Consider the following 21723-nt stretch of genomic DNA (forward strand, 5'->3'; position numbering starts at 1 on the left):
GCGCGGCCCCGGCGCCCCCCGCCCCCGCCTCCCCTTTAGAGGCGCGGCGGGCGGCCGGCGGCACACAGCCCTGCGCACCGGCACCGCGCCGCGCCGCCACCGGCCCCGCCACCGGCCCCGCCGCGCGCATGGGGGCCGCCGCGCTCGGCCCCACATAACGGGGGGTGCCCAGCCCCGCCAGCCGCCCCGCCATGCCGGCCGAGCCCCCCCGCGCCGCGCCGCTGCCGCCGCCGCTCCGCGCCGCCCGCCGCAAGCCGCTGCCCGAGGTAAGGGGCGAGCATCGCCTGCTCCCGCGGGGGGCTCCGGGGGCGGGGGGGGAGGCTCGGGCTGCGCGGAGGAGCCCGGGGCCGGCGTGGGGGGGGGTGTTGCGGAGCGGGTGTGGGTACCCCCGTGCCCCCCGGCTGGGCGGCCCGCTCTCTCCCCGGCTGGGGACCCCCCAGCATCGCGGGTGCCGGAGGGGCTCCCGGTCGCGCTGCGCAGCCCACGCAGCGTGGCCGCCGCGGGCATCCCGCCCCGCTGCGGGGGTCCCCCCCCCGGGCAGGGGCTCCCCTTCTCCGCTCCCAGGCTGATCCTCGCCCTCTCCCCAGGGCAGGGCCGTGGGCCAAAGGGCCCCGCTGTGGCTGCGGGCCCGCTTTCAGGCGCTGCTCTTCGCCCTGGGCTGCCGGATCCAGCGGCACTGCGGGAAGGTGCTCTTCGTGGGGCTGCTGGTGTTCGGGGCGCTGGCCGTGGGGCTGCGGGTGGCCTCCATCGAGACCGACATCGAGCACCTCTGGGTGGAAGGTAAGCGCGGCCCCACGGCCTCAGCCGCCCGTGGGAACGGTCCCGCTCCCGGCCGCGGCTTTGTCCCCCCCGCGGGGCGCGGAGGTGCGGGGCCGGCCCGGAGGCAGGTGACAGCGCGGGGAGCGGGGCGGGAGGAGGAAGAGGAGGAGGAGGAGGGTGCCGCCGGGATTCCTGCGTGCGGGGCCGCGGAGGACGAGGCCGTGGATGCGGGCGAGCGGCGGTCCCGTCTTGCGCGGCCGCTCGGGCTGCCGCGTCTCGCGTGGGTGCGTGGTGCTGCTGAGTCGCAAAGGGCCCCCCCCCCACGCGTGTCCCCGCGGGGGGGTCCCCGCGCGAAGTTGCGGTCGCGTCCCCGCACCAGCGGGCACGTGCGGCGGGGATGGTGCGTGGCGCCGGCTGAGCGTGCGTGTCCCCACGCGTGGGCACCCGCTCCCCGCGGTGCCGCTCGCCCGCCGCCGGGCCCTTTCCCCACGGGAGGAGCCCCCGGGGGCGGTCGCAGCCCTGTACCCCCATGGGGCTGCAGGTCCCGGCTCGGGACCCCTGCCCGGCAGGGACGGAGCAGCGGGCAGGGTCAGGCAGGAGCAAATCCCCGTTTCCGAGTGGAAGCGGCTGATCCCCCTCCTTTGTTATTAATAACTCCAGCGTGGATTTTTCTCTCCCCTCAGCTCTGCTCCCCAGCGCTGGGATTCGCTTTCCCTGTGCCTCCCTCCTGCTTTGGGGGTCCCGGGGGCATGGCACCCTGCATCGCCCCCCCCCCATCCCTGCCAGGCCCTGGCTGGGGGGGGGGTCTCCCAGCCTGGGGTCCCCGGCGGGGTGCTGTGCAGGGGCAGATGTTGCTCAGCGGAGGGGTGTCAGCCATCTTTGTGCGGGAGCGCTGCCTCCTCCCCCACGCCCCGCTCCCTGTGTGGTCCTCAGCTACTCTTGGATTTGGTTCAACAATAGAAGCAACTTTGCTCTCCCACCCCCTTTTTTTTTTTTTTTTATTAAAAAAAAAAAAAAGGCCCTGCACTCCCTCACTACTCGCACACAGATGTACGCACGCACTCCTGCCCAGGAATGCCCGGCTTTCCCACCTGCTCCCCACTCCCAAGGGGTGTTTGTGTGTTGTCCCCCCCCCAGGTCTCGTCTCCATCACCCCTTTCCTCTGCAACACGTAGCAGAGAAATCCAGTGATACCTCCCGGTCCGGCCGGCGCCTGAGCGGTGGTTGCTGGAGGAGGGACGTGCTCCCTCCGTGGTTCCCTTGCTCCGGGTCGTGGCTCCAGCTCCATCGGATTTTTATTGTGCTTTTGGGGTTGCAAGGAGTCGGCGTTTCTTGCAACTGTGGTCGGAGCCAGGGAAGCGGCTGCTGTTCTTCCTGTTGCGGGGGGACACAGGACCTGCAGTGCATTGGGGTGGAGAGTGGGATGGGGAAAGGGCCGAGCCTGGGCAAGGCTGGAAGTGCCCAGACACCCGTCTTTTCTTGCACACGCGTCTGTGCCCCACTACGCTGCCCTGCTCATGTGGGTATGGCCCGAAGGCACTGCAGCTGCTGTTAGAGGCTATTCCCCTCTGCTGTGGTGTGGCTGTAGCACGGGTGCCAGGGGCCTCTCTGAGGAACTGGCTCTCTCTCATGGCTGGGGCATCTTCTTCAGCATTGGGAGATGGATTGGTTTGGGGTTTTTTTTCACCCCATGGTGAAACACCGCTGATGTGGGGCATCCTGTCCCTTCCTGGGCGATGGATGCACTGGGATCTGCACACATCCCCTGCTTTGGATCTGCAGCACCCGGGGTAGGGATGGCATGTAGTGCCGGGGTGCTGGACATGCTCTGCGGGGTGCTGCTTGGGGGCACCCTCTTGGCCTTCCTGGGAGGGCTCTTCCCCCAGGAGTGTGTGCTTGGGGCAGACCCCTCTGTGCCTTGCTCCTGGGTGGCACGGCCCCAGCGTGCTCAGGGAGGCTGTCCTTGGGCATTGGCACTACCTGCGACTGCCAAAGATGATGTGGCCAGGGTGGCTTTAGTCCTGTGGGGTCCCTGATGGGGTTGCGTGGGTCTGGACATAGAAGGCTTGCAGCAGCTTTCACTCTCATGTATCAGCTGTGGGGCTGCCTCCCTTCCCTGTAACCATCTGTGGGTGCTTGCCTCTCCACTGGCCTCTGCTTCTGTATTTTCTGGCGAGATCAAAGCATCCCCCGGTGTTCTAAGGTGTACCCACCCCTCCCCTATCTCTGCACCCCATCCTGGTGTGGGGGGGTGTGTTATTGGGGGGCAGGAGGGCCTGGGCTGCCCCTGGGGAGCAGGATGCAGTTTCCCAGAGTGTGTGGTTGGATCCTGAGCACTTTAAGCTGCTTCTGGATTCTCTCAGCCACCACTTTCTCCTGTCCCCGGGTGTACGGCGGGGTGGCTGGTGTGCGTGTCCCTCTGCAGCGAGCCTGCTACTGCCATGCCAGGTCAAGGCAGTGCAGGCTTTGCCCCCAGGCTGACAAAGCTGGGTGCCCCTGTCGGCCTGGCCCCAAAGCCTTGGGATCCCCAGGGTGCTGGGGGACCCCAGCTCCTGCTCTCGCTGGGTATGTGTGGGGAGATGTTTGCAGGAGCACGGTCCATCCCAGCCCTGAGGCAGCGCCGTGGTGTGTCTAAGGGACAGAGTATGTGTGCAGGGAGTCCTGGTCCTATCACCCTGGGCCAGTAGGTCCCAGCTGATCTCCCAGCTCGGAGGCTGGGTGGCTGAGGGTCCTGGGAAGCCTCTGATGACCCCCTGAAGCCAGGCTGTACCTGCTCACCTGCCTCTGCCTAGCCAGGCTGCAGGATGTGGGTTGGTGATGCTCCAAGCCAAACCACCTCACCTGGGCGAGGTCCCATCCCCGCAGGAGTGGAGCATGACCCCGTGCCAGGCTGTCCCCGCTGCAGGCTGAGCTCAGCCCTTCCGGAGCCGGCAACCTGGCGGGTGCTGGCAGACGGGGGGGGACACGAGTGCTGCTTCCCATGGGGGCACCGTGCTGCCATCCCTCCCCAGGGGAATAGGGTGGGTAGCCCTGCTTTGGCCCCATGGCTGGGGTCAGTGTTGGGGCCGTGCTGATGGCAGGTCCCCTGATGGCCACCCTGAGCCTGGGCTGTGACCTCGGCTGCCGTGGGAAAGCGCAGCGTCCCCTGTCCTGATTTGGGGAGTGTCCTCAGCCCTGTGGGCTGGGGGCTGGCGGAGGGGTGCTGGCAGTGCCCTGGGGTTGTGCCTGACCCGCATCCCTGTTTGGGAGATGGAGGGAGGCTGTGTCACCCCATAAATTGGACTCGACTGTGGAAATGTTCAATTAGGCTCCTCCGAAGCAATTAGCCACTCAGAGGCTTTGAAATCCTGGCTAGTGGTGAGTGTTGAGTTACCTCTAGACACCTGGCAGCTGCTCCCGGCTCTCCCAGGGCGTCTGTAGGGCCAAGGGGCTGGGGCAGCGAGCTCCGGGCAGGCAGAGCCCTGGGTGGTGAATGGGCCTGCCTGATTTATAGCACCGAGGGCTGGTTCAAAGGAAGGCCGGGTTAATTCCTAACCGGAACAGCCCAGCACCCCGCACAGCCGTCGTGCTCTCAAAGAGCTGCTGAGTCTCCCCAGAGGAGACCCTGATCCTCTCCTGGAGGGGTCGGGGCACCCCAAATGCACCAGTGGGATGAAATGGGGTGTGCGGTATGGAGGCAAGGGGAATTTGCTGCCTCGTTCTCAGCTTGGGGCATGAAGTCAAGACACCCCCGGCCTCCTTGACAATAGCTTTTGTCCTTCCTTGACCTCTGCAACAGGACTTGGCACGGGGCATCCACTCCCTGGCACCCAGGGCAGGGCTGGGGTGCAGCCCAGGGGCTCCCCCTGTGGCAGGGGCAAGCAGGAGAGGAGACCCAGTCTGGCTCTGTCTTTGCAGAGAGAGGGGTGTTGGGGATGGGAAAGCCACAATGAAAAGCCAAGGATGGGGGTTCAGCACCCACCCCGCCTCTGCCCTGGGGAGACCGTCCATGTGGTCCCTCTTCCCATCCCCTGTCCCCACTGTATGTGGTGGGACCCATGGAGGGGGGTGTGGGGCAGCAGCTCTGGGGGGAGCAAGGTGCTGTGGCCATTCCTGGGTGGGCACGGGGAGAGGTGGGTGGTCTGGTTGCTGCCGGCGTGTGGGTTTTGTGGGGTGAGATGTCAGTGCAGGGGCTGGTGAGCGGGCAAAGCTGGGGCGTGGGGCTAGGGGGCTGCATGGGGCTGGTGCCAGCAGCATGGGGGGCTCTGAGGGCGGCTCATCCCTGTGGCGGGGGGGCAGCGAGACACCCGCTGGGATCCGGCCTGAGCCGGCCTCGCGCCGATGGGGCGGCTCCCGGGCTGCCACGTCCCTGCTCTGTCCCCAGATGGGCGTCCTGTGGGGACAGGATCCCCGCTCCTCTCTGGGTGCGGTGACACAGGTATTGCCCCGCAGGGAGGGAAGGGGCTGCCTGGAGTCCCCAGCGCTGCCCTGGGGACCCTGCTGCCTGGCCCAGTGGGATTTTTTTCCTTCGGGACCCTGCAGTCCTCTCTGTTCACAGAATCTGGGCGTCCTTGGGGACCCTCTGCCTCCATCCTCAGGGGCTTAGAGGATTGAGGGGCAGCTGGGGCATTGCTGCCATGGGGTGCTGAGGTCCCCATTGTCCCAAAAACTTGCCTCCCTGTCTCTGCCCTCTGCTCCAAAGCACCTTCTCCCTCGCAGCCCCGGCTGGCTCTGAAAGGGTCTTTCTCCTTGCTGGGGCGGGGGGGAGGCTCACCCAGCAGACCCCGCCTGCCCAAAGATGGGGCGCAGGCAGTTTGCCTTTATTTATCTTCAGGAGGCGAGCGTGAAACCTCTTGCTTTTCCTTTTCCCTTACTTGACAGCTCGGTTGGCTTTTTTGGGCTGGAAAATTTTGCTAATTAACCCAAAAAGACTGGGAGACTCTTTACAGATGGCTGTGGCTTATCTGCCTCTATCCATTTTGCTTTGCTTTTCCACTTTATATATTATTTTTATTTCCTAGAAAGTGGTTTGTTTTTTTTTCTTTTTTTAAACTTAGACATATCCACGGACATAGGGAGGGGGCTCTTTTTTTGCGTTTTAAATGTTATTTGGCGGCTGGGAGGGGGCAGCGCCAGGGCCCGAGAAGAGGGTTTTATTATCTGCCTCTCCCTCGGGCCTGGAAAAGTGGTCTGAGTTCAAAAAATTCATTTCTTGCCTGAATGAAGCCAGCAATGTGGAAAAATTTCACCATTCAGAGGGGGATGAATGTATGTTTCAACCACACATTAAGTGACATTAGCAAGCAGTGGAGTGCCTAATGTGGCCATTTTTCACAGCAGCCAACAGAGGGGGTGATTAGCATAATTAGTACAGGCAGCCCTATACATATGGAAATGGCAAATGCCTAAATGCCAACACCAGTGGAAATTTATGTCAATGCTGACAGGAGTCTTAGCGGTGAATAGTTCCCAACTGAATCCCCTCTCCCCCCCCCCCCCCTTTTTCCCCCCCCACCTCTTTTTTTGGGGGTCGCGCTGTCCCCTCAGCACTGGCCGGGGTGGTGCGAGCTGCTGGCTGCCCCCCCGCCCGCGCTGGGAACTGCTACCCCGTGATTTGGGGTAATAAAGACATTAATTTAGCTTTGCCGTTAAACAAAAGGGTTTGGCCAGGGAGCTGGCCTCAAACGGGCCCTTTCAGCCCCCTCCGCCGCTGGCTTTTTGAAGGCATCCCCCACTTCTGCCGCCCCTCTTGACTTAGCCGGGCGGTGGGAGCCCCTTTGGCGGGGCCGGGTTTGGTCCAGGGCAGCGGCAAGCCCACGTTCATCCCTCGGCGCTGCCGGGGACACCCATCTGCCACGCACAGCCCCCCCTTTCCCTGGGGCCGGCCCCGCGCCGTGGGGTGAATGGGGCCGGGAGGACGTGTTTTGACAGGATGGGGCCGCGGGGCTTTTGGCGAGGCCGGCGGTAGCGGCCGGGACAGGTAAAAATGGCTCTTTCAGCGTGCCCTGGGCGAGACTTCCTCTGGAGCAGCATGGGTCCTTTCACTGCCTCCCTAATCCAGCTAATCCGCCCCACAACACTTTGAAGGTGGCCTCCAGCTTGCACGCCGCTCGGCACGGGGAAGCGGCCGGCCGAGAGATGCTTGGGGCGGCGCCTCGGGACCCCCTCCTGCCGGGATGCGGGATGGCGCATGGGATGCGGGATGATGCCAGCATCTCTCTGTTGTACCCGGGGGCTTTAATCTCCCAGGGGCAGGCGTATCTGCCCGCATGATGTGCTCTGTCCGTGCCGTGGGGCGGCTCAGTGTTTGCCCCCGTGGGTGCCCCTTGTTGCAGTGGTGGGGTGCTGCAGAGGGGGGGTCTCCATGGGGATGGCTTTTCCCAGGGGATCTCAGCATGACCTTTCCCCACCTCCCAGCTGTGGACTTGAGCAAGCTTTCTAGCCCTGGCATTGGGCTGTTGCGATATGGAAAGGGGGCTGCTCCCCAGGGGACCCCCCCCTTAACTGCCCCCAGCTCTTCCCTTGCTGGGGGGCTCGGCTGGAGCTGGGGTCAGGGCTGGCCTGGCTCTGGGGCTGACTGGCCCTGGGACAGGGCTGCAGCATCCCCCGTGCACCAGCCAAATCTGGGACTCGCGACGTTTGTCACCATGTCCCACAGCCCTTTTACAACAGCCAGGAGGACAGGGTCTGATTTTTGGAGGCCAAGCGAAGACATGTACCCAGGCATGTTCCCTCCCTGCCACCCTGTCCCATCTGGGTCACCCAAGCGGTGGTGGTGGCTGCTGGTGGTGCCCAGGTCCCATTTGCAGAGCGGTGGCACAGCTTGCGGGGGGACACAGAGTGGTCCTTGCAGCAGCATGCATCTCCCGGGGGGACACCGGTGCCTTTCCGTGGCTCCCAGCACCTCCCCTGGCCCTCCCTCGCCTCCATCCCCATGGCCCTTGCCAGGCAGGGAGGGCTCGGTGTGGGGCTGGCAGCCTGCCCCGACCCACTGCCCTCCCGGTGCTGCCCGGGCACGCTGCCCTGGGGGGCTGGGGCTCTGTCCTGGCTGGGAGCAGGAGCAACCCCTTCCCCCTGCCAGCATGGGGCTGCCCATGGCTGGAGGGTGCAGGGGGGCTGGCATCGGATGGGGGTGCTGCGGTCCCCGTGCCCACCGGGGTGGACGAGGGCACAAACTGGTCCCGCTCCTGCTGGGCGAGGGTGAGCCGGCTGCAGTGCCAGGGCCGCAGCCATGGGTCCTGTGCCAGGAGGGTTCGGGGAGCGGTGTCGGAGCGGGGGGTGGCTCAGGCAGGGTGGCCAGGAAGGGGGCAGGGAGGCTCCCGCCCTGCTCTGTAATTTTGCGGCGGATGCTGTAATTACGGGGAGGGCTCCCACGGGCGGGAGGCAGCCGCGCACGCAGCTGCCCTCGCTGCTGGGGACCCCATCCCCTCCCTGGCACCCGCGCCCCTCCCCACTTGGGCACAGTGAGGGCCTGTTCCGCACCCTGGGTGTTTGGGGCGTGGGTGGGCATGGGGTCCCATCCACGCTCCAGCCCATCATGCTGCTGCGTGCCTGCACCCTGTGACCCCCCCACACAGCGTGAAACCTCCGGCCGGTGGAACGCAGCAGCGGTGCCCACCCCAGGGAGGATGCTTGCGCAAGGCACGGCTCTGGGGACCACCCTGTCCCCAGCACCCACTGTGAGGTTTTGGGGGGTGTGGGGGTCCCTTTGCCTGGTGTGGGCATCGGGGGGTGGGGGGCAGCCCCTGCTGGGGAGCCGAGCAGGCTGTTAATAAGCAGGACCGGGGCGCCTGATTGGAACCAGAGGGCCCTTTGCATGAAAAAGCTGAGGGCTCCCTTTGTTAATTGGAATAAAAAAAAAGAAAAAGAAGAATTTACATACAGTTCCTCATTAACGTGTTCATTGTTGGTATTGGGGCGCCTGCCCTGGCCCCCTCCCCGGGCCGGGGGGCTGCGTGCGGCGTGGGGCGTCGCGCCCCGCTCCCGGCCCCGGGCCGGCCGGCGGGCGCGCGCCCGTTTGAAGTGTCCTTGGCAGCCCTGTGTGCGCTGCCTTGTCTTTTCATGTTGCTCTTTGGTTAATTAGGGTGTTGGAATTTGAGGCTTCCTCACGGCCTTTGAAGCTTGCTGACGGCTCGCAGTGCCCTGTTCCAAATTAACACTAATTACAAGGGATGGCTTTTTATTTTCTTTTTTTTTTTTTCCCCCCTTTAATTTTTCGGGGCCTCCCCCCCACACACACTTGCAGATGTGTGGCTCCTCCCGCGGTCGTGCTCGGCGGAGATGCCCGCGCAGCGCAGCAGGATGCGTCCCCTGGGAGCGGCGGCGATGCTGGGCACCCCCTCATCGCCGTGTCCCACCACCCACCCAGGTTCAGCGTGGGTGGCGCGGCTGAGATCAGAGCAGCTCAGTGCACCTCCTGCCCGACCTCCCAGCCTGCTGGGAAGGGGATGGTTGTGTCCGTCCCCCCCCCGCCACCCTGTGACACCCACCCTCCCTGTGTCCTCGCCCCAGGCGCCGCCGTCCCCTCTGACACACACACAAAGGCCGCGGCCGTGTCCCCCCCTCCCTGGCCCTGGCACAACCTGCATCCCAACTGGCATCTGATGGACACCAGCTGCTCCCCAGCCCAGCCAGGAACAATAAAGACGGCCTCCCCCCACCCCCAGTTCCCAAAAAGCAGGGGAAAAAAAAAAAACCCAACCCAACCAAAAACACCAACCCATATAATAAGTCATTAAAAGGGAAGATTCTGCTCCTTATTTGCGGTCTCGCTCTGGCCTCCTCAGCGCTGGCGGGGGGCCAGGCCCGCCGGGGCCCCCGCCTCTTGCTGAGGGAGCGTCCCAGCACGGATGAATCCTGACCCCCCCACTTCCCCAGCACCCGGGGCTGGGCAGGAGCCAGCCTCCCCCCCTGTCCCCAGCAGCACTGCTTCGGGGTACGCCCCGACGCTGGGCACCTGGGGCATCCCTGGTGGGTGGCACTGGGGTGGGGGCTACATGCAGCATCCCCCCCGGGCAGGGGGCTGGGAGCAGGGCGGCCGGGTGCTGTGCTTAGGGGTCTCAGGATCAGCCTCCCACCCTCCTCTGTGCTGTGTCATCCCCCCTTCACTGCGCCAGGAGGGATGGGAGCCCCTTGTTTGATGGGGATGGGGATGGGATGGCTGTCCCTGGGATGCTGCTCCGCCACGTGAAAGGCTTCGCAGGGTTTGAGCTCAGCCCCAGCTGCGCTGGCAGGGGGGGATTTCTCTTCCGCACTGAGGCGGCTGCAAATAAATTCGGTGGCTTCTCCCAGAAACCTTGGCCCCGCTGCGCTCGGAGCTCTCCCGCTGCCATTGGGGATGGATCCCAGACCCTCGGCGGGATGAGAGGGGTCCTGCAGAGCTCCCCAGCACCGTGTTCCTCCCATGTCCCCAAGCCCCTCGCAGGGCAGCCTGCACCTGCAGGGGTTTGGGGGTGCCCACCTCTCCCTACACCCATCCCCTGGCTGAAACATTGCCCGCCTTGGGGTGCCAGGGAGCGGCTGGGCAGGGTCAGGGTGGGGTGTCCTCAGTTTTGCGCACTGTGTTGGGGTCTGGTTGTGTTGGGCGTCTGTGGCACCCGTTGCAGCGCATGGATGGGATTGGGCAGGATGCATCCCGTTTGCTTTGCCAGCTGTCTGTCTGTGGGATTTTTCCAGGGAAAGCAAAGCCAACAAGCCTCTCTGGGGCTGGAAATATCCACGTTGGTGGGAAGGGGGATGCCTGGTGTGGCGTGGGCTGGGGTGCTCCCTGCTTGGGTGTCCTGGATGTGAGCGCCCAGAGGAGGCAGCAGTTGGGGAACCCTATAGCAAGAAGCCCCCCCGGGTTAACATGGCACCACCTGATGCTGTGGGGCCTCGCTCCTGCCTGTCCCCTTCCCTGGGCATCCTGATGGGCAGGATGCGTTGGTGGGATGGGGGCTCTGCCAGCCGTGGCACTGACAGGGCACATTGCGGTCCCCTCCGCAGCGGGCAGCCGGGTGAGCCAGGAGCTGCGCTACACCAAGGAGAAGCTGGGCGAGGAGTCCGTCTACACCTCCCAAATGTTGATCCAGACCCCGAAGCGGGATGGGGAGAACATCCTGACGCAGGAGGCCCTGCAGCTCCACCTCGAGGCGGCCCTGGCCGCCAGCAAAGTCCAAGTCTCGCTGTACGGAAAGTGAGTCCAGCTCCAGACAGGGGGGGAAAAGGGACCCCCACCGTGTCCTGCGTGTCCCCCACATCCCTTGCCGTGTCCCCCGTGGGATGATGTCCATCCTCAGCTCCTCCTTCTGCCTTTCCAGATCGTGGGATTTGAATAAGATCTGCTACAAGTCGGGTGTCCCCATTATTGAGAATGGCATGATCGAGAGGGTGAGTGGCAGGCATGGCGTGGCTCCCAGGGTCACCCTCCCCACCACGGGGGATTGGTCCCCCAAGAAATGGGCAGTGGATGGGCCATGGTGGGGATGGGGCTTGCCAGCCCTGGGCGCTGCAAAGGCACCACCAGCTCCGTGCAGGAGGGTGCAGGTTTGGGCAGCCCAGCAGGGCTGGGGAGGGAAGCGGGGGGGGGGGCCTGATCCATCCCTGCTGACCCCTCGCATCTCCTCCTCCTCCAGATGATAGAGAAGCTGTTCCCCTGTGTGATCCTGACGCCGCTGGACTGCTTCTGGGAAGGCGCCAAGCTGCAGGGAGGCTCAGCCTACCTCCCGTGAGTTTGGGGGGCTGTCCCAGGGGGGGTTGCGTGTGGGAGCGGGGGCTGGGGGGCTGCCAAGGGGCTGTGCCTGTGCAGCCTGGTGCTGCTGCCCCAAGGTCCCTCAGTGCTGCTGCTCGGCCCCAGGATGGTCCCACCACCATTGCTTGTCCTGTTGGGTCAACACCCCGGGGACAGGTCCCTGTCCTCGTCTGCCTGGCCTCGGTGGCATGGGCAGGGCTGCACCGCTGCGGGGGGCTGCAGCCCGCAGGCAGGAGCTGCCCATCCCTGGCACGCCGTGCTGTCGCACCAGCCAGGGATGGGGACGCAGGGACGGAGGCCGTGCAGCAGGCAGGTCCCTGGGGGCTGCTCCCTCGCCAGTGCTTTGTGGGTGCCATGGTGGCCAGGAGGCACCCACACTCCTGAGCTGTGCCCAGGGGCACAGTGGGCACAGAGTCCCCGGGGTGGGTGGCGGGTGACTCCCCGCCAGCTCCCTGCACCTCGGTGGTGGGGCTGGGAACCCCGGGCTGGGCGGGGGGGGGGGGGGGGGAGCCCCCCCCACATTCCTTCTGTTTACGCGTGTGTTTGTCCGGGAGAGCCGGGGCGGCTTGTGCATTGTCAGCAAACGCAGCCCTGCGCTTTCTCATGCTAATGCTGCTCTGAAAGCTGCCCCTTGCCAAACAGATGAAATAGTGGCCTTATTCAGGCTGCTGCTGGACTGGAGGAGGGGGAAGGGGCCGCAGCATCCCCAGCCAGGACTGGGGGACCGGCTTTTCCCCCCCAGGACCTCAGGTTCTCCCCACCCCAGCCTGGGGAGCAGCCAGGAGCGAGAGCGAGCATGGCTGGGGTGGCCGTGCCGAGTGGGATGCTAGTGGCATCCTCCGCCGGGGTGGGCAGCATCCTGGCGCTGGGGTACGTGGCGGGCAGGATGGCACCCACAGCAGCGGTGGGACCCAGCTCTCCACACAGCCGGGCGAGTGGGTGCCCGGGCGGGCACCCTGGCTGAGCACGGCCAGCCCATGGGGACTCGTCCCCCTTTTTAACGCCAAGGGGTGAGCGGGGCGGGAGCTGGGAGAACAAAGAGCAGCAATCTATGGAAAGACAAAAGGATTTGCCCTGGCTCAGTGAAGCAAGTGAAAGCAGATAAAAGGGGCTCTCTTTGGAAGCAGCAGCAGCTCCGGTTGGTATGTGGGAATCTCGAACGGCCGGCTCCGGCCCAGCCAGCCTTCATGAATTATTAGGCTGCGTTTCTCCCCAGAGCCCACATTTGCTTGGGGCTTTTTCTTCCCCTCTTTGGAGCACTGGGATGGGTTATTGGCTTTTTTGTGTGTCCTTTCTGTCTTAAAAAAGAAGCCAAGCGAGGCTGGGAGCTGGCCCCCAGCATCCCAGGCTGGGATGGAGGGGACAGAGCATCTGCAGGCAATGGAAAAGCCCCTTTTCCCGGGTACCCAAGTCCCATGGGATCCTGCTGGACCTCCAAGGACCTGGTCCATGCCCAGCTCCCAGCACCATCCTGAGCCCCCAGAACCTCTGCTGAGCCCCAAAACCTCCTGCTTGGAGGGAGATGGCAGGAAGGGCTGGAGGGGATGCCGGGAGCCCTTGCCTGCCTGCTCCCCTCTATCAAGATGTTAGCCCGCGGGCAGTAATCGGCCTGACTGCTTGCACAAAGCGGGGCCAGGCAGCGGGGCCAGCTCCCCCCGGCTTTGTCCCAGCCTAACAGGATCAGGCATGCTACTTGACTCGGGGCACGGCCCGCTGCGCTGCGCAGGGCACGGGGGATGCCGCAGGCGGCCCTGGGAGGGGGTAGGGGATGCGCTGGGGACCGATGCTGCTCCTCTGCATCCTCGCACCCTGCCTTCGAGGGCACCCCTGGGGTCCAGAGGCATGGCCCCTTGCATGGGATGGGGTGGCAGTGGTGGTACCACATGTGGGTTTCGGCATCCCCCATCACCCCAGTGCCTCTCTCTCCCCAGGGGCCGCCCAGACATCCAGTGGAGCAACCTGGACCCTCTGCAGCTGATGGAGGAGCTGGGGCAGTTCACGTCCCTGGAAGGCTTCAAAGAGCTGCTGGATAAAGCAGAGGTGGGGCAGGCTTACATGGAGCGGCCCTGCCTGGACCCCCGGGACCCCCAGTGCCCCCCCAGTGCCCCCAATAAGCAGAGCCAGCAGGTGGGTCACAGCCCGTGGGGACCGGGATGGGTGCGGGGGCTTGCTGCTCTCCTGCCCACCCCGCAGTCCCACATCCCTAATGCCTCCCCTCTGCCCGCAGAGCCCCGACATCCCAGCTGAGCTCTCGGGGGGCTGCCACGGCTTCTCCAGGAAGTTCATGCGCTGGCAGGAGGAGCTGATTTTAGGCGGCACAACCAAAGACTCCCAGGGCAAGCTGCTACGGTGAGAGCTGGCGCAGTGCAGGTGTCCTCAGGCACGGCGCAGGGGCCCAGCCACAGCACTCGCCCCTGGGACAGTTTGGGGCAGGGTCCCCTCATCCTCATCCTCATCCTCATCCAGTGCCCATGGGAACCCACCCTGGCTGCAAGGGGGCTGTGGGGCTGTCTGGGAGAGCGTGTGAGGCTGGCAAGTGTATGGGGCTGGTGAGCGGGGCAGTGATTTGGAGCAAGGGAGAGGGGACAGGGGGCAGGATGCCTGGAACCTCTCCTGGGTGTCCATGGTGGGGCTGGGAGCCGTGGGGTGGGGGACGGACCCATTCCCGCATCCTGGGGCACTGCAGCTGGTCCCAGCGAGGTGCGTGCCTGTCCCCCAGCGCCGAGGCCCTGCAGACCATGTTCCTCCTCATGAGCCCCCGGCAGCTCTTTGAGCACTTCAAGGATGACTATGAGATCCATGACATCAGCTGGAGCGAGGAGAAGGCGGGCGCCATCCTGGAGGCCTGGCAGAGGAAATTTGTGGAGGTGGGCATCGGGGACAGCCCCTGTGTGGGGCTGGGCAGGGGTGAGCCTGTGCGTGCCATCCCCCTGCACCCAGGTTTTCATGTGGCCACGGGTCCTGGCACCGCTCTCTTGTGGTCTGATGGGTCCCTAGGGACACTCAGTGGCGATGCCAACACCCTGGGTGGCTCGGGGGGATTGTACTGGGGAGCAGGGGGGTCCTGACTCCTCTAACGGGGTGCACCTCTGGCAGCTGGCACAAGACTCCATCCCACCCAACGCCACGCAGAGCGTCCACGCTTTCTCCACCACCACACTCAATGACATCATGAAGTCCTTCTCCGATGTCAGCGCCATCCGGGTGGCTGGGGGCTACCTCCTCATGGTGCGTGTTCCCCCTCTCTCTGTCCCCCGCCGTCCCTCCCTCGCCCCCGTCCCCCCTAACCCGCTGCGCTCTTCCAGCTGGCCTACGCCTGCGTCACCATGCTGCGGTGGGACTGCTCCAAGTCCCAAGGGGCTGTGGGCCTGGCTGGGGTCCTGCTTGTGGCTCTCTCCGTGGCCTCTGGCCTGGGGCTTTGCTCACTGCTGGGCATCTCCTTCAACGCAGCCACCACCCAGGTATGTGCTGGGGAAAAGAGCTGGGTGCCACAGGGCTGGTGGGACCCTGGGGGCTGTGGGGTGGCTGGGTGGCCGGGTCCCCTCCCAGGTGGTGGCTGTGCCCCCCCACTGACACCAGCTGCTCTCCTTCAGGTCCTGCCCTTCCTGGCCCTTGGCATTGGTGTGGACGACATGTTCCTCTTGGCTCATGCCTTCACTGAGACCAGCCAGCACATCCCCTTCAAGGTGAGCGCTGAGCCCTGCCCGGAGGCTGCCTGGTCCCGTCCCACCTCCCTGCGGCCCCTCTCGTCACCCCCTCCCTCTGTCCCTGCAGGAGCGGACGGGCGAGTGCCTGAAGCGCACGGGGACCAGCGTGGCTCTCACCTCCGTCAGCAACATGATCGCCTTCTTCATGGCAGCCCTGGTGCCCATCCCTGCCCTGCGTGCCTTCTCCCTCCAGGTTCGGCTGGGGTCCCTCTCCAGGGTGGGGGTGGGAAGGGGTGACTGGACCCAGCTCTGACATGTCCCCCTGCCCGCAGGCTGCAGTGGTTGTGGTGTTCAACTTTGCCATGGTGCTATTTGTCTTCCCTGCCATCCTGAGCCTGGACCTGCACCGCCGGGAGAAACGCCGGCTCGACATCCTCTGCTGCTTCTACAGGTACCAGCACCAGGCTGGCCAGGATGGGGCTGTCCCCATGGGTCCCCCCCAGAAGCATGGGGTGGCTCTGCTTCTCTCCCTCAACATCTTCTCATCCTTCCCTCTCTCCTTTCCTCTCTCCCTGCAGCCCTTGCTCCTCACGGGTCATCCAGATCCAACCCCAGGAGCTCGCCGACGCCAATGACAACCACGCCTGCCACCCCTCCCCTTATGGGCACCCCAGCGTGGCCACCAGCACCCAGATCACCACCACCGTGCAAGCCTTCACCCGGTGCGACCCCTCAGGCCACCATGTCGTCACCGTCCTGCCACCCACCTCCCAGGTGTGCACTTCACCTGCTGTCCTCCTGCCCCCCACCGACCCCCTGGGCTCGCAGGTCTTCGCCCCATCCAGCTCCACCCGGGACCTGCTGGCCCAGCTGGACGAGGCCAAGGGCGGGCGGGAATGTGTCCCCCTGCCCTTCTGCCGCTGGAGCCTCGCCGACTTTGCACGGGAGAAGTACGCCCCGCTCCTCCTGCGGACCCGGACCAAGGTGAGGTGGGGACGGCCCTGGCAGTGCCGCCCGAAGCGGGTGGGTGGCACGGGACCCCACCTGACCGCCCGCTGTCCCCACAGGCGGTGGTGGCAGTGCTGTTCCTGGCGCTGCTGGGGCTGAGCCTCTACGGCACCACCATGGTGCACGACGGGCTCTACCTGACGGACATCGTGCCGCGGGACACCAAGGCGCACGCCTTCATCTCGGCCCAGTTCAAGTACTTCTCGTTCTACAATATGTTCATCGTCACCAAGGGCGGCTTCCACTACCCGGGTGCCCAAGCCGCCCTGCTCAGCCTGCACCAGGCCTTCAGCACTGTCAAGTACGTGGTGCGGGAGGGCAACCGTGACCTACCCAAGATGTGGCTCCACTACTTCCAGGACTGGCTGCGAGGTGAGGGACATTCCTGTTCTCCATGCCCTCCCAAACCTGCACCCTCCCTGCTGGCCTGGGAATGCCTTCCCTGTCGTGTGGCACCCTGGGGAGGGTGGTCCCATGGTGCCCTCAAGGTGCCCAGCGATGCCAAGCTGAGCCCCAGGGTTTCTGCGTGCCCCTCCTGCTGGCACAGTGCTTCCAGGGGTGCATGGGATGCCGGGCAGGGTGGCATGCCTCAAGGGATGCTCACCCCTCGCACTGCGTCCCCAGGGCTCCAGGCCACCTTTGACAGGGACTGGCAAGCCGGACGCATCACCCACGACAGCTACCGCAATGGCTCCGAGGACGGGGCGCTGGCATACAAGCTCCTAATCCAGACCGGCAACAAGAAGGAGCCCTTCAACTTCAATCAGGTGTGTGGGGACGGGGCTGGGGCCACCAGGCTGGGGACGACGCTGTGCCCGCTGCCCTGCTCATGCCCGCTCCTGCTCTCTCCCTGTAGCTGACTACGCGGCGGCTGGTGGACGAGAACGGCATCATCCCCCCTGACACCTTCTACATCTGCCTGACGGTGTGGGCCAGCAACGACCCCCTGGGCTTCGCCGCCTCCCAGGCCAACTTCTACCCACCACCGCCCGAGTGGATCCATGACAAGTATGACACCACGGGCGAGAACCTGCGAAGTGAGTGAGCGTGGTGGGCTCCCTGTGGCCCCCTCCTGCCCCCCGGCATCTCCCTGCAGAGGACCCTGCTCCCTGCACCTTTCCTGCCCCGCAAGAATCCCCCCAAAGAGAAACCCTCCGCATTCCTCATCCCGTCAGCATCCTCCGGTAGAGAAACTGCCCTGCTTTCCCATGCCTCACAGTCATCCCCCTGCACCCCACACCCTGAGCATCCCACTGCGCGCTCCCCCTTCACCCTCCTGCCGCAGCAACACCCCCCTGCTCCAGCCCGCAAGCATCTCACCGCAAAGAAGCCCCGCCACTCTGTTCCCCCTCTGCCCCACAAGCATTCCCCTGCTCCCCGTGACCCCCTACCCTACAAGCATCCTGCCCCCAGTCTGCTCCCCAGCCCCGTGGTACCCAGGCAGGCATCGGGCTGCCTGGGCTGCCCTCAGGCTGCTGTGGCTGGGGTGCCCCTGTGCTGCCTGCACTCCCGTGCTGCCTGCACCACCATACTGCCCGCGCTCTCCTCCCCAGTCCCGGCAGCCCAGCCGCTGGAGTTCGCCCAGTTCCCCTTCTACCTGAGCGGGCTGCGTCGCACAGCTGACTTCGTGGAGGCGATTGAGAGCGTGCGGGCCATCTGCCGGGAGGCCGCCCAGCGCCACGGGGTGCTGAGCTACCCCAGCGGCTACCCCTTCCTCTTCTGGGAGCAGTACATCGGCCTGCGCCACTGGTTCCTGCTGGCCATCAGCATCCTGCTGGCCTGCACCTTCCTCGTCTGCGCCCTGCTGCTGCTCAACCCCTGGACAGCCGGCATCATCGTGAGTACGCACCCCGATGCATGGGGATGGGGGGGGTGACCGGCTGTGCTGCCCTCCTGATGGGTGGGGACAGGGACATCCAGCCCTGCTCCCATCCTGCTGGGTGGCCCTGGGTACCTGCTTTGTGGGGATGGGGCGATGGGGTGGCCAGGGGCACCCTGGGTGGAAGGGATGCCCTCATATGGAGGTGGCAGTGGGTGGACACCCATATGGAGGGATCAGGGACATCTCTTATGAAGGGAACATATGGAAGAGACAGGGATGTGGGGACATCCATGCAGAGGAGTGTGGGGGGAACACCCATATGGAGGTGGCAGCAGGTGGGCAACCCATATGGAGGGATCAGGGACACCCCTTATGAAGGGAATGTATGTAGTGGACAGGGGTTTGGGGACATCCATGCAGAAGAGGTTGAAGGCCACCTGCAATAGATGGGACAGAAGGACACCCCAAATAGAGGGGAAAGAGGCAATAGGGTGAGGCTGCCCTTTATGGAGGGGTAGGATGGGGCATGCCAGGTGGAGGGGCAGAGGGGACAGCCAGGCAGAGCCACACCTCCCTGACCCCACCGCTCCCCAGGTCTCCATCCTGGCCATGATGGCGGTGGAGCTCTTTGGCATCATGGGGCTGATGGGCATCAAGCTGAGCGCCATCCCCGTGGTCATCCTCATCGCCTCGGTGGGCATCGGTGTGGAGTTCACCGTCCACGTGGCCCTGGTGAGTGCAGGCACACCCCTGCCTGGCCACGGGGCACCACAGTTCCCACTCCCCAGCACCCTCACCCCCTTGGCCATGTGCCAGCGGGTGGCCACGTCACGGGTGGCACATGGGGACGAGTCCCACGTGACATACTCACCCCATGCAGGGCTTCCTGACGGCCGCGGGGAGCAGGAACGTGCGCTCGGCTGTGGCGCTGGAGCACACCTTCGCCCCCGTGATGGACGGTGCTGTCTCCACGCTCCTGGGCGTCCTCATGTTGGCTGGCTCCGAGTTTGACTTCATCATGAGGTGAGCACCAGAGGGGAGTAAACGAGCTGCTTGCTGTCCCCCAAAAGCTTCGGCAATGGGGCTGCTGAGCATGGCAGCCCCCCCAGCTGGTGGTGGGGATGTGGGGCAACTGGCAAGGACGTATCTTGTTGGGGGCACCCACCCCATCTCGCATAGAGGCTGGGGAGACATTGGGGGGCTGGGGTGTGTGCTGTGGGAAGCCATGTTTGGGGTGGAATGGGGTTCATGGGGGCCGTGCCTGCTTACCCCCCTCTGCCTGCGGCCCCCCCAGGTACTTCTTTGCAGTGCTCACCATCCTGACGCTGCTGGGGCTGCTCAACGGGCTGGTGCTGCTGCCCGTCCTGCTCTCTGTCATCGGGCCACCCCCTGAGGTACAAGACCCCCATCCTGCCTCTCCCTGTCCCTCCCCCACCCCGTACCCACCTCTCTTGATCCCCCATTGCCCCTCTCCCTGTCTCCCCTTCACCCTATACCCATCCTAGCCTTGCCCGGTCCCAACCTCACCCCGTACCCTCAGCCCGTCCCTCACCCTGTACCATCCCTGCTTTACCCCATCCTTTCTCTGCCCTGTATCCAACTTGCCCCATACCTGCATGACCCCACTCCTGCCTCACCCCACACTGGGCTCCCCCCTTCCCTCCCTGACCCATCTGACCCCATCCCTGCCTCACCTCCTATCTCCCTCATCCCACACAGCCCTTGCCCCATCCTCGCATCACCCCATACTCCCTGCCACCCCCTGCTCCTCCATCCCTGCATGTTCCTGGTCCCTCTTAACGCCATCCCCTCTCTCCCCAGGCATCCCCGGTGGGTAACGGCCTGCCCCCTCCGGAGCCGGTGCCCCCATGCCTGGGCCCCGGGGGGCTGTACGTCCGGCGTGCCCCAGCCTGGCCTGCTGCCTTCCCTGACCCCTTGGACACAGAGCACTACACGGAGGGCATGGGGCCAGGCACCCCCCGGGGACCCTTCATTGTGCCCCCTGCCCCGGCACACATCCTGCTGGAGGCCGGCAAGGACCCCAGCTTCCCCCGCATCACTGTGAGTGTCTCTGCCCGCTGTGACATCGCTGGCTCCCGGGCATCCCCTGGGAGAGGGTCACGGATAGAGCCAGGGGATGGGGGCTCATGGATCCCCTGTGACCCTAGCAGGGTTGCCAGAGGGATTCTCAGCGTGGCTGGGGCCCCTCACACACCATTTACCACCCCCCCCAGGTGCTGAAGCCCTACAAGGACAGCCCGGAGGTCCAGGGGAAGAAAGAGGCTCCCAGCCCACAGCCCGCACCCTCCCTACCCTTTGGGGAGCCATGCCCCATGCCACCCCGAGACTACCCACAGCCCTGCCCGTCGGGTGCCCGGCCAGCCCCCCCTGCAGCCCTGCCCGCCTACAGCACCCACCTACAGGGTCCCGCCGGCAGCTACGCCACTGTCACGGCCACCGCTTCGGTGACGGTGGCCCTGCACCCCACGCTGCCTGGCTCCTACCCCAACTTCGGCCCCGAGGGCTTCGCCGGTGGCGAGAGGGACTGCCTGGAGGAGCCCAGCGTGCCCAGCGCCGGTGGCACCGCCATGCCCAATGCCTTCGAGATGCAGAGCATGGGACGCCGCGGGGCAGGCGCCCGGCGCTAGGTGAGCTCGGGGACGCGGGCACCCTACCCCAGGGCTCATGCACAGTGGCTTGTGGGTGTGCATTGGGTTTGGAGGGACCTGGCTGATCCCCCCCCTTTCTCTCTCCCCGCAGGTTGCCAGCTCCTGGGCAGAGCATCTCCCCAGCGCCTGGCAGGCACAGGAGGGTGCAGAGCAGGGTCGCCCGCATTGTGCTGCTAATCGCCGGAGCGGCGATGCCCCCGGGTCTCAGCCAAGGAGGACCGGCTCCCCGTGCCCCCCGTAAAGGGGCTCGGCAGGGCAGGCTGGCACTTCTATGCAAGCTGTGTGCAGGCCACGCTGTGCCCATGTGTCCCCAGCCTGGGGCTGTGCCAATGGTGCCATATCCCCCTGTGCAGGGTTTGGGGTTACCCTGCCCCAGGCTTGTTGCCCCCCCCAGAAATGGAAGCACTAACCCCCCTCCCCTCTGTTTCTGGAGCTGCTGGCAAGGCGGGCTTTGTGTCCTGCCAGCTCCCCCCGCTGCGGGGTCACTGCCTGCTCCCCGTCACCTCCTCCTGGGACCCCCCCACCCGGGCAGTGTGCTGGGGTGCCCCAACAGGGTGCCCTGGTGCCCCCCATCCCGATAAGGGCACAGCCCCAGAACCAGCTGTGCCCTGGGGTGCTGTGGGCAAGGCTTGGGGCGGGCACCCCCCACCTTTATTTATTGCAAAGGGAAACTATCTATAGAGAGATATATATTTTTAAGCTTATTTTAAAAGATTTATTTCTCAGCCTACGGCCTCGCCCGGTTGCCCAGGGTGCAGGCAGGGAGGGGGCAGACCCTTTGCCGGTGCAGGGCTGCCCACCGGAGGCAGCGGGAGCCCGGGGCAGGGGCGCAGACCTGGTTCATGCCCCTGCTCCATGGGGTGCTGGGTGGCCACGGGCAGCTCACCCCCTCTGACACGCTGCTCCGTGCCTCAGTTTCCCCACCAGGGAGCACGGGAGGGCTGGAGATCGGGGACGTGCTGTGCTGCGGAGCCAAGGAGCTTGTTGCTCCCATCGCACAGGCAGGGTTTTGGTGTGGGGGGGTGTCCTTGGGGTGGTCCTTGCTGTGCTGAGCCCCCGAGCTGTCCCACAGTCACGGCCCCTCGTGCAACGCTCGTGCTCTGCCCTGGT

General features: G+C 65.3%; 1 protein-coding gene across 1 annotated transcript; it reads left to right on the plus strand.

Annotated features, from left to right (window-relative positions):
* The first annotated feature begins 191 nt into the window (after positions 1 to 191).
* On the plus strand, positions 192 to 20592 carry PTCH2 (patched 2). Its single transcript, XM_075710814.1, has 23 exons — positions 192 to 266; positions 588 to 780; positions 10723 to 10912; positions 11037 to 11106; positions 11352 to 11443; positions 13399 to 13594; positions 13695 to 13816; positions 14187 to 14334; positions 14564 to 14695; positions 14773 to 14928; positions 15061 to 15153; positions 15242 to 15367; positions 15447 to 15565; positions 15693 to 16098; positions 16182 to 16494; positions 16747 to 16889; positions 16979 to 17159; positions 17676 to 17959; positions 18539 to 18676; positions 18825 to 18967; positions 19239 to 19338; positions 19766 to 20005; positions 20179 to 20592. The coding sequence occupies exons 1-23, from the start codon at positions 192 to 194 to the stop codon at positions 20590 to 20592; spliced, it is 4074 nt and encodes a 1357-aa protein (XP_075566929.1).
* The last annotated feature ends 1131 nt before the right edge of the window (positions 20593 to 21723 follow it).

Source organism: Pelecanus crispus, chromosome 5, assembly GCF_030463565.1.
Source record: "Pelecanus crispus isolate bPelCri1 chromosome 5, bPelCri1.pri, whole genome shotgun sequence".
Classification (NCBI taxonomy): Eukaryota; Metazoa; Chordata; class Aves; order Pelecaniformes; family Pelecanidae; genus Pelecanus; species Pelecanus crispus.

Bases quoted from the DNA above. Each gene is read 5' to 3' on its own strand.
- PTCH2 (XM_075710814.1), top strand. From the start codon at position 192: ATGCCGGCCGAGCCCCCCCGCGCCGCGCCGCTGCCGCCGCCGCTCCGC. The intron at 16,890-16,978 runs GTGTGTGGGGAC...CTCTCCCTGTAG, and splicing joins AGCCCTTCAACTTCAATCAG to CTGACTACGCGGCGGCTGGT. The intron at 17,160-17,675 runs GTGAGTGAGCGT...TCTCCTCCCCAG, and splicing joins CACGGGCGAGAACCTGCGAA to TCCCGGCAGCCCAGCCGCTG.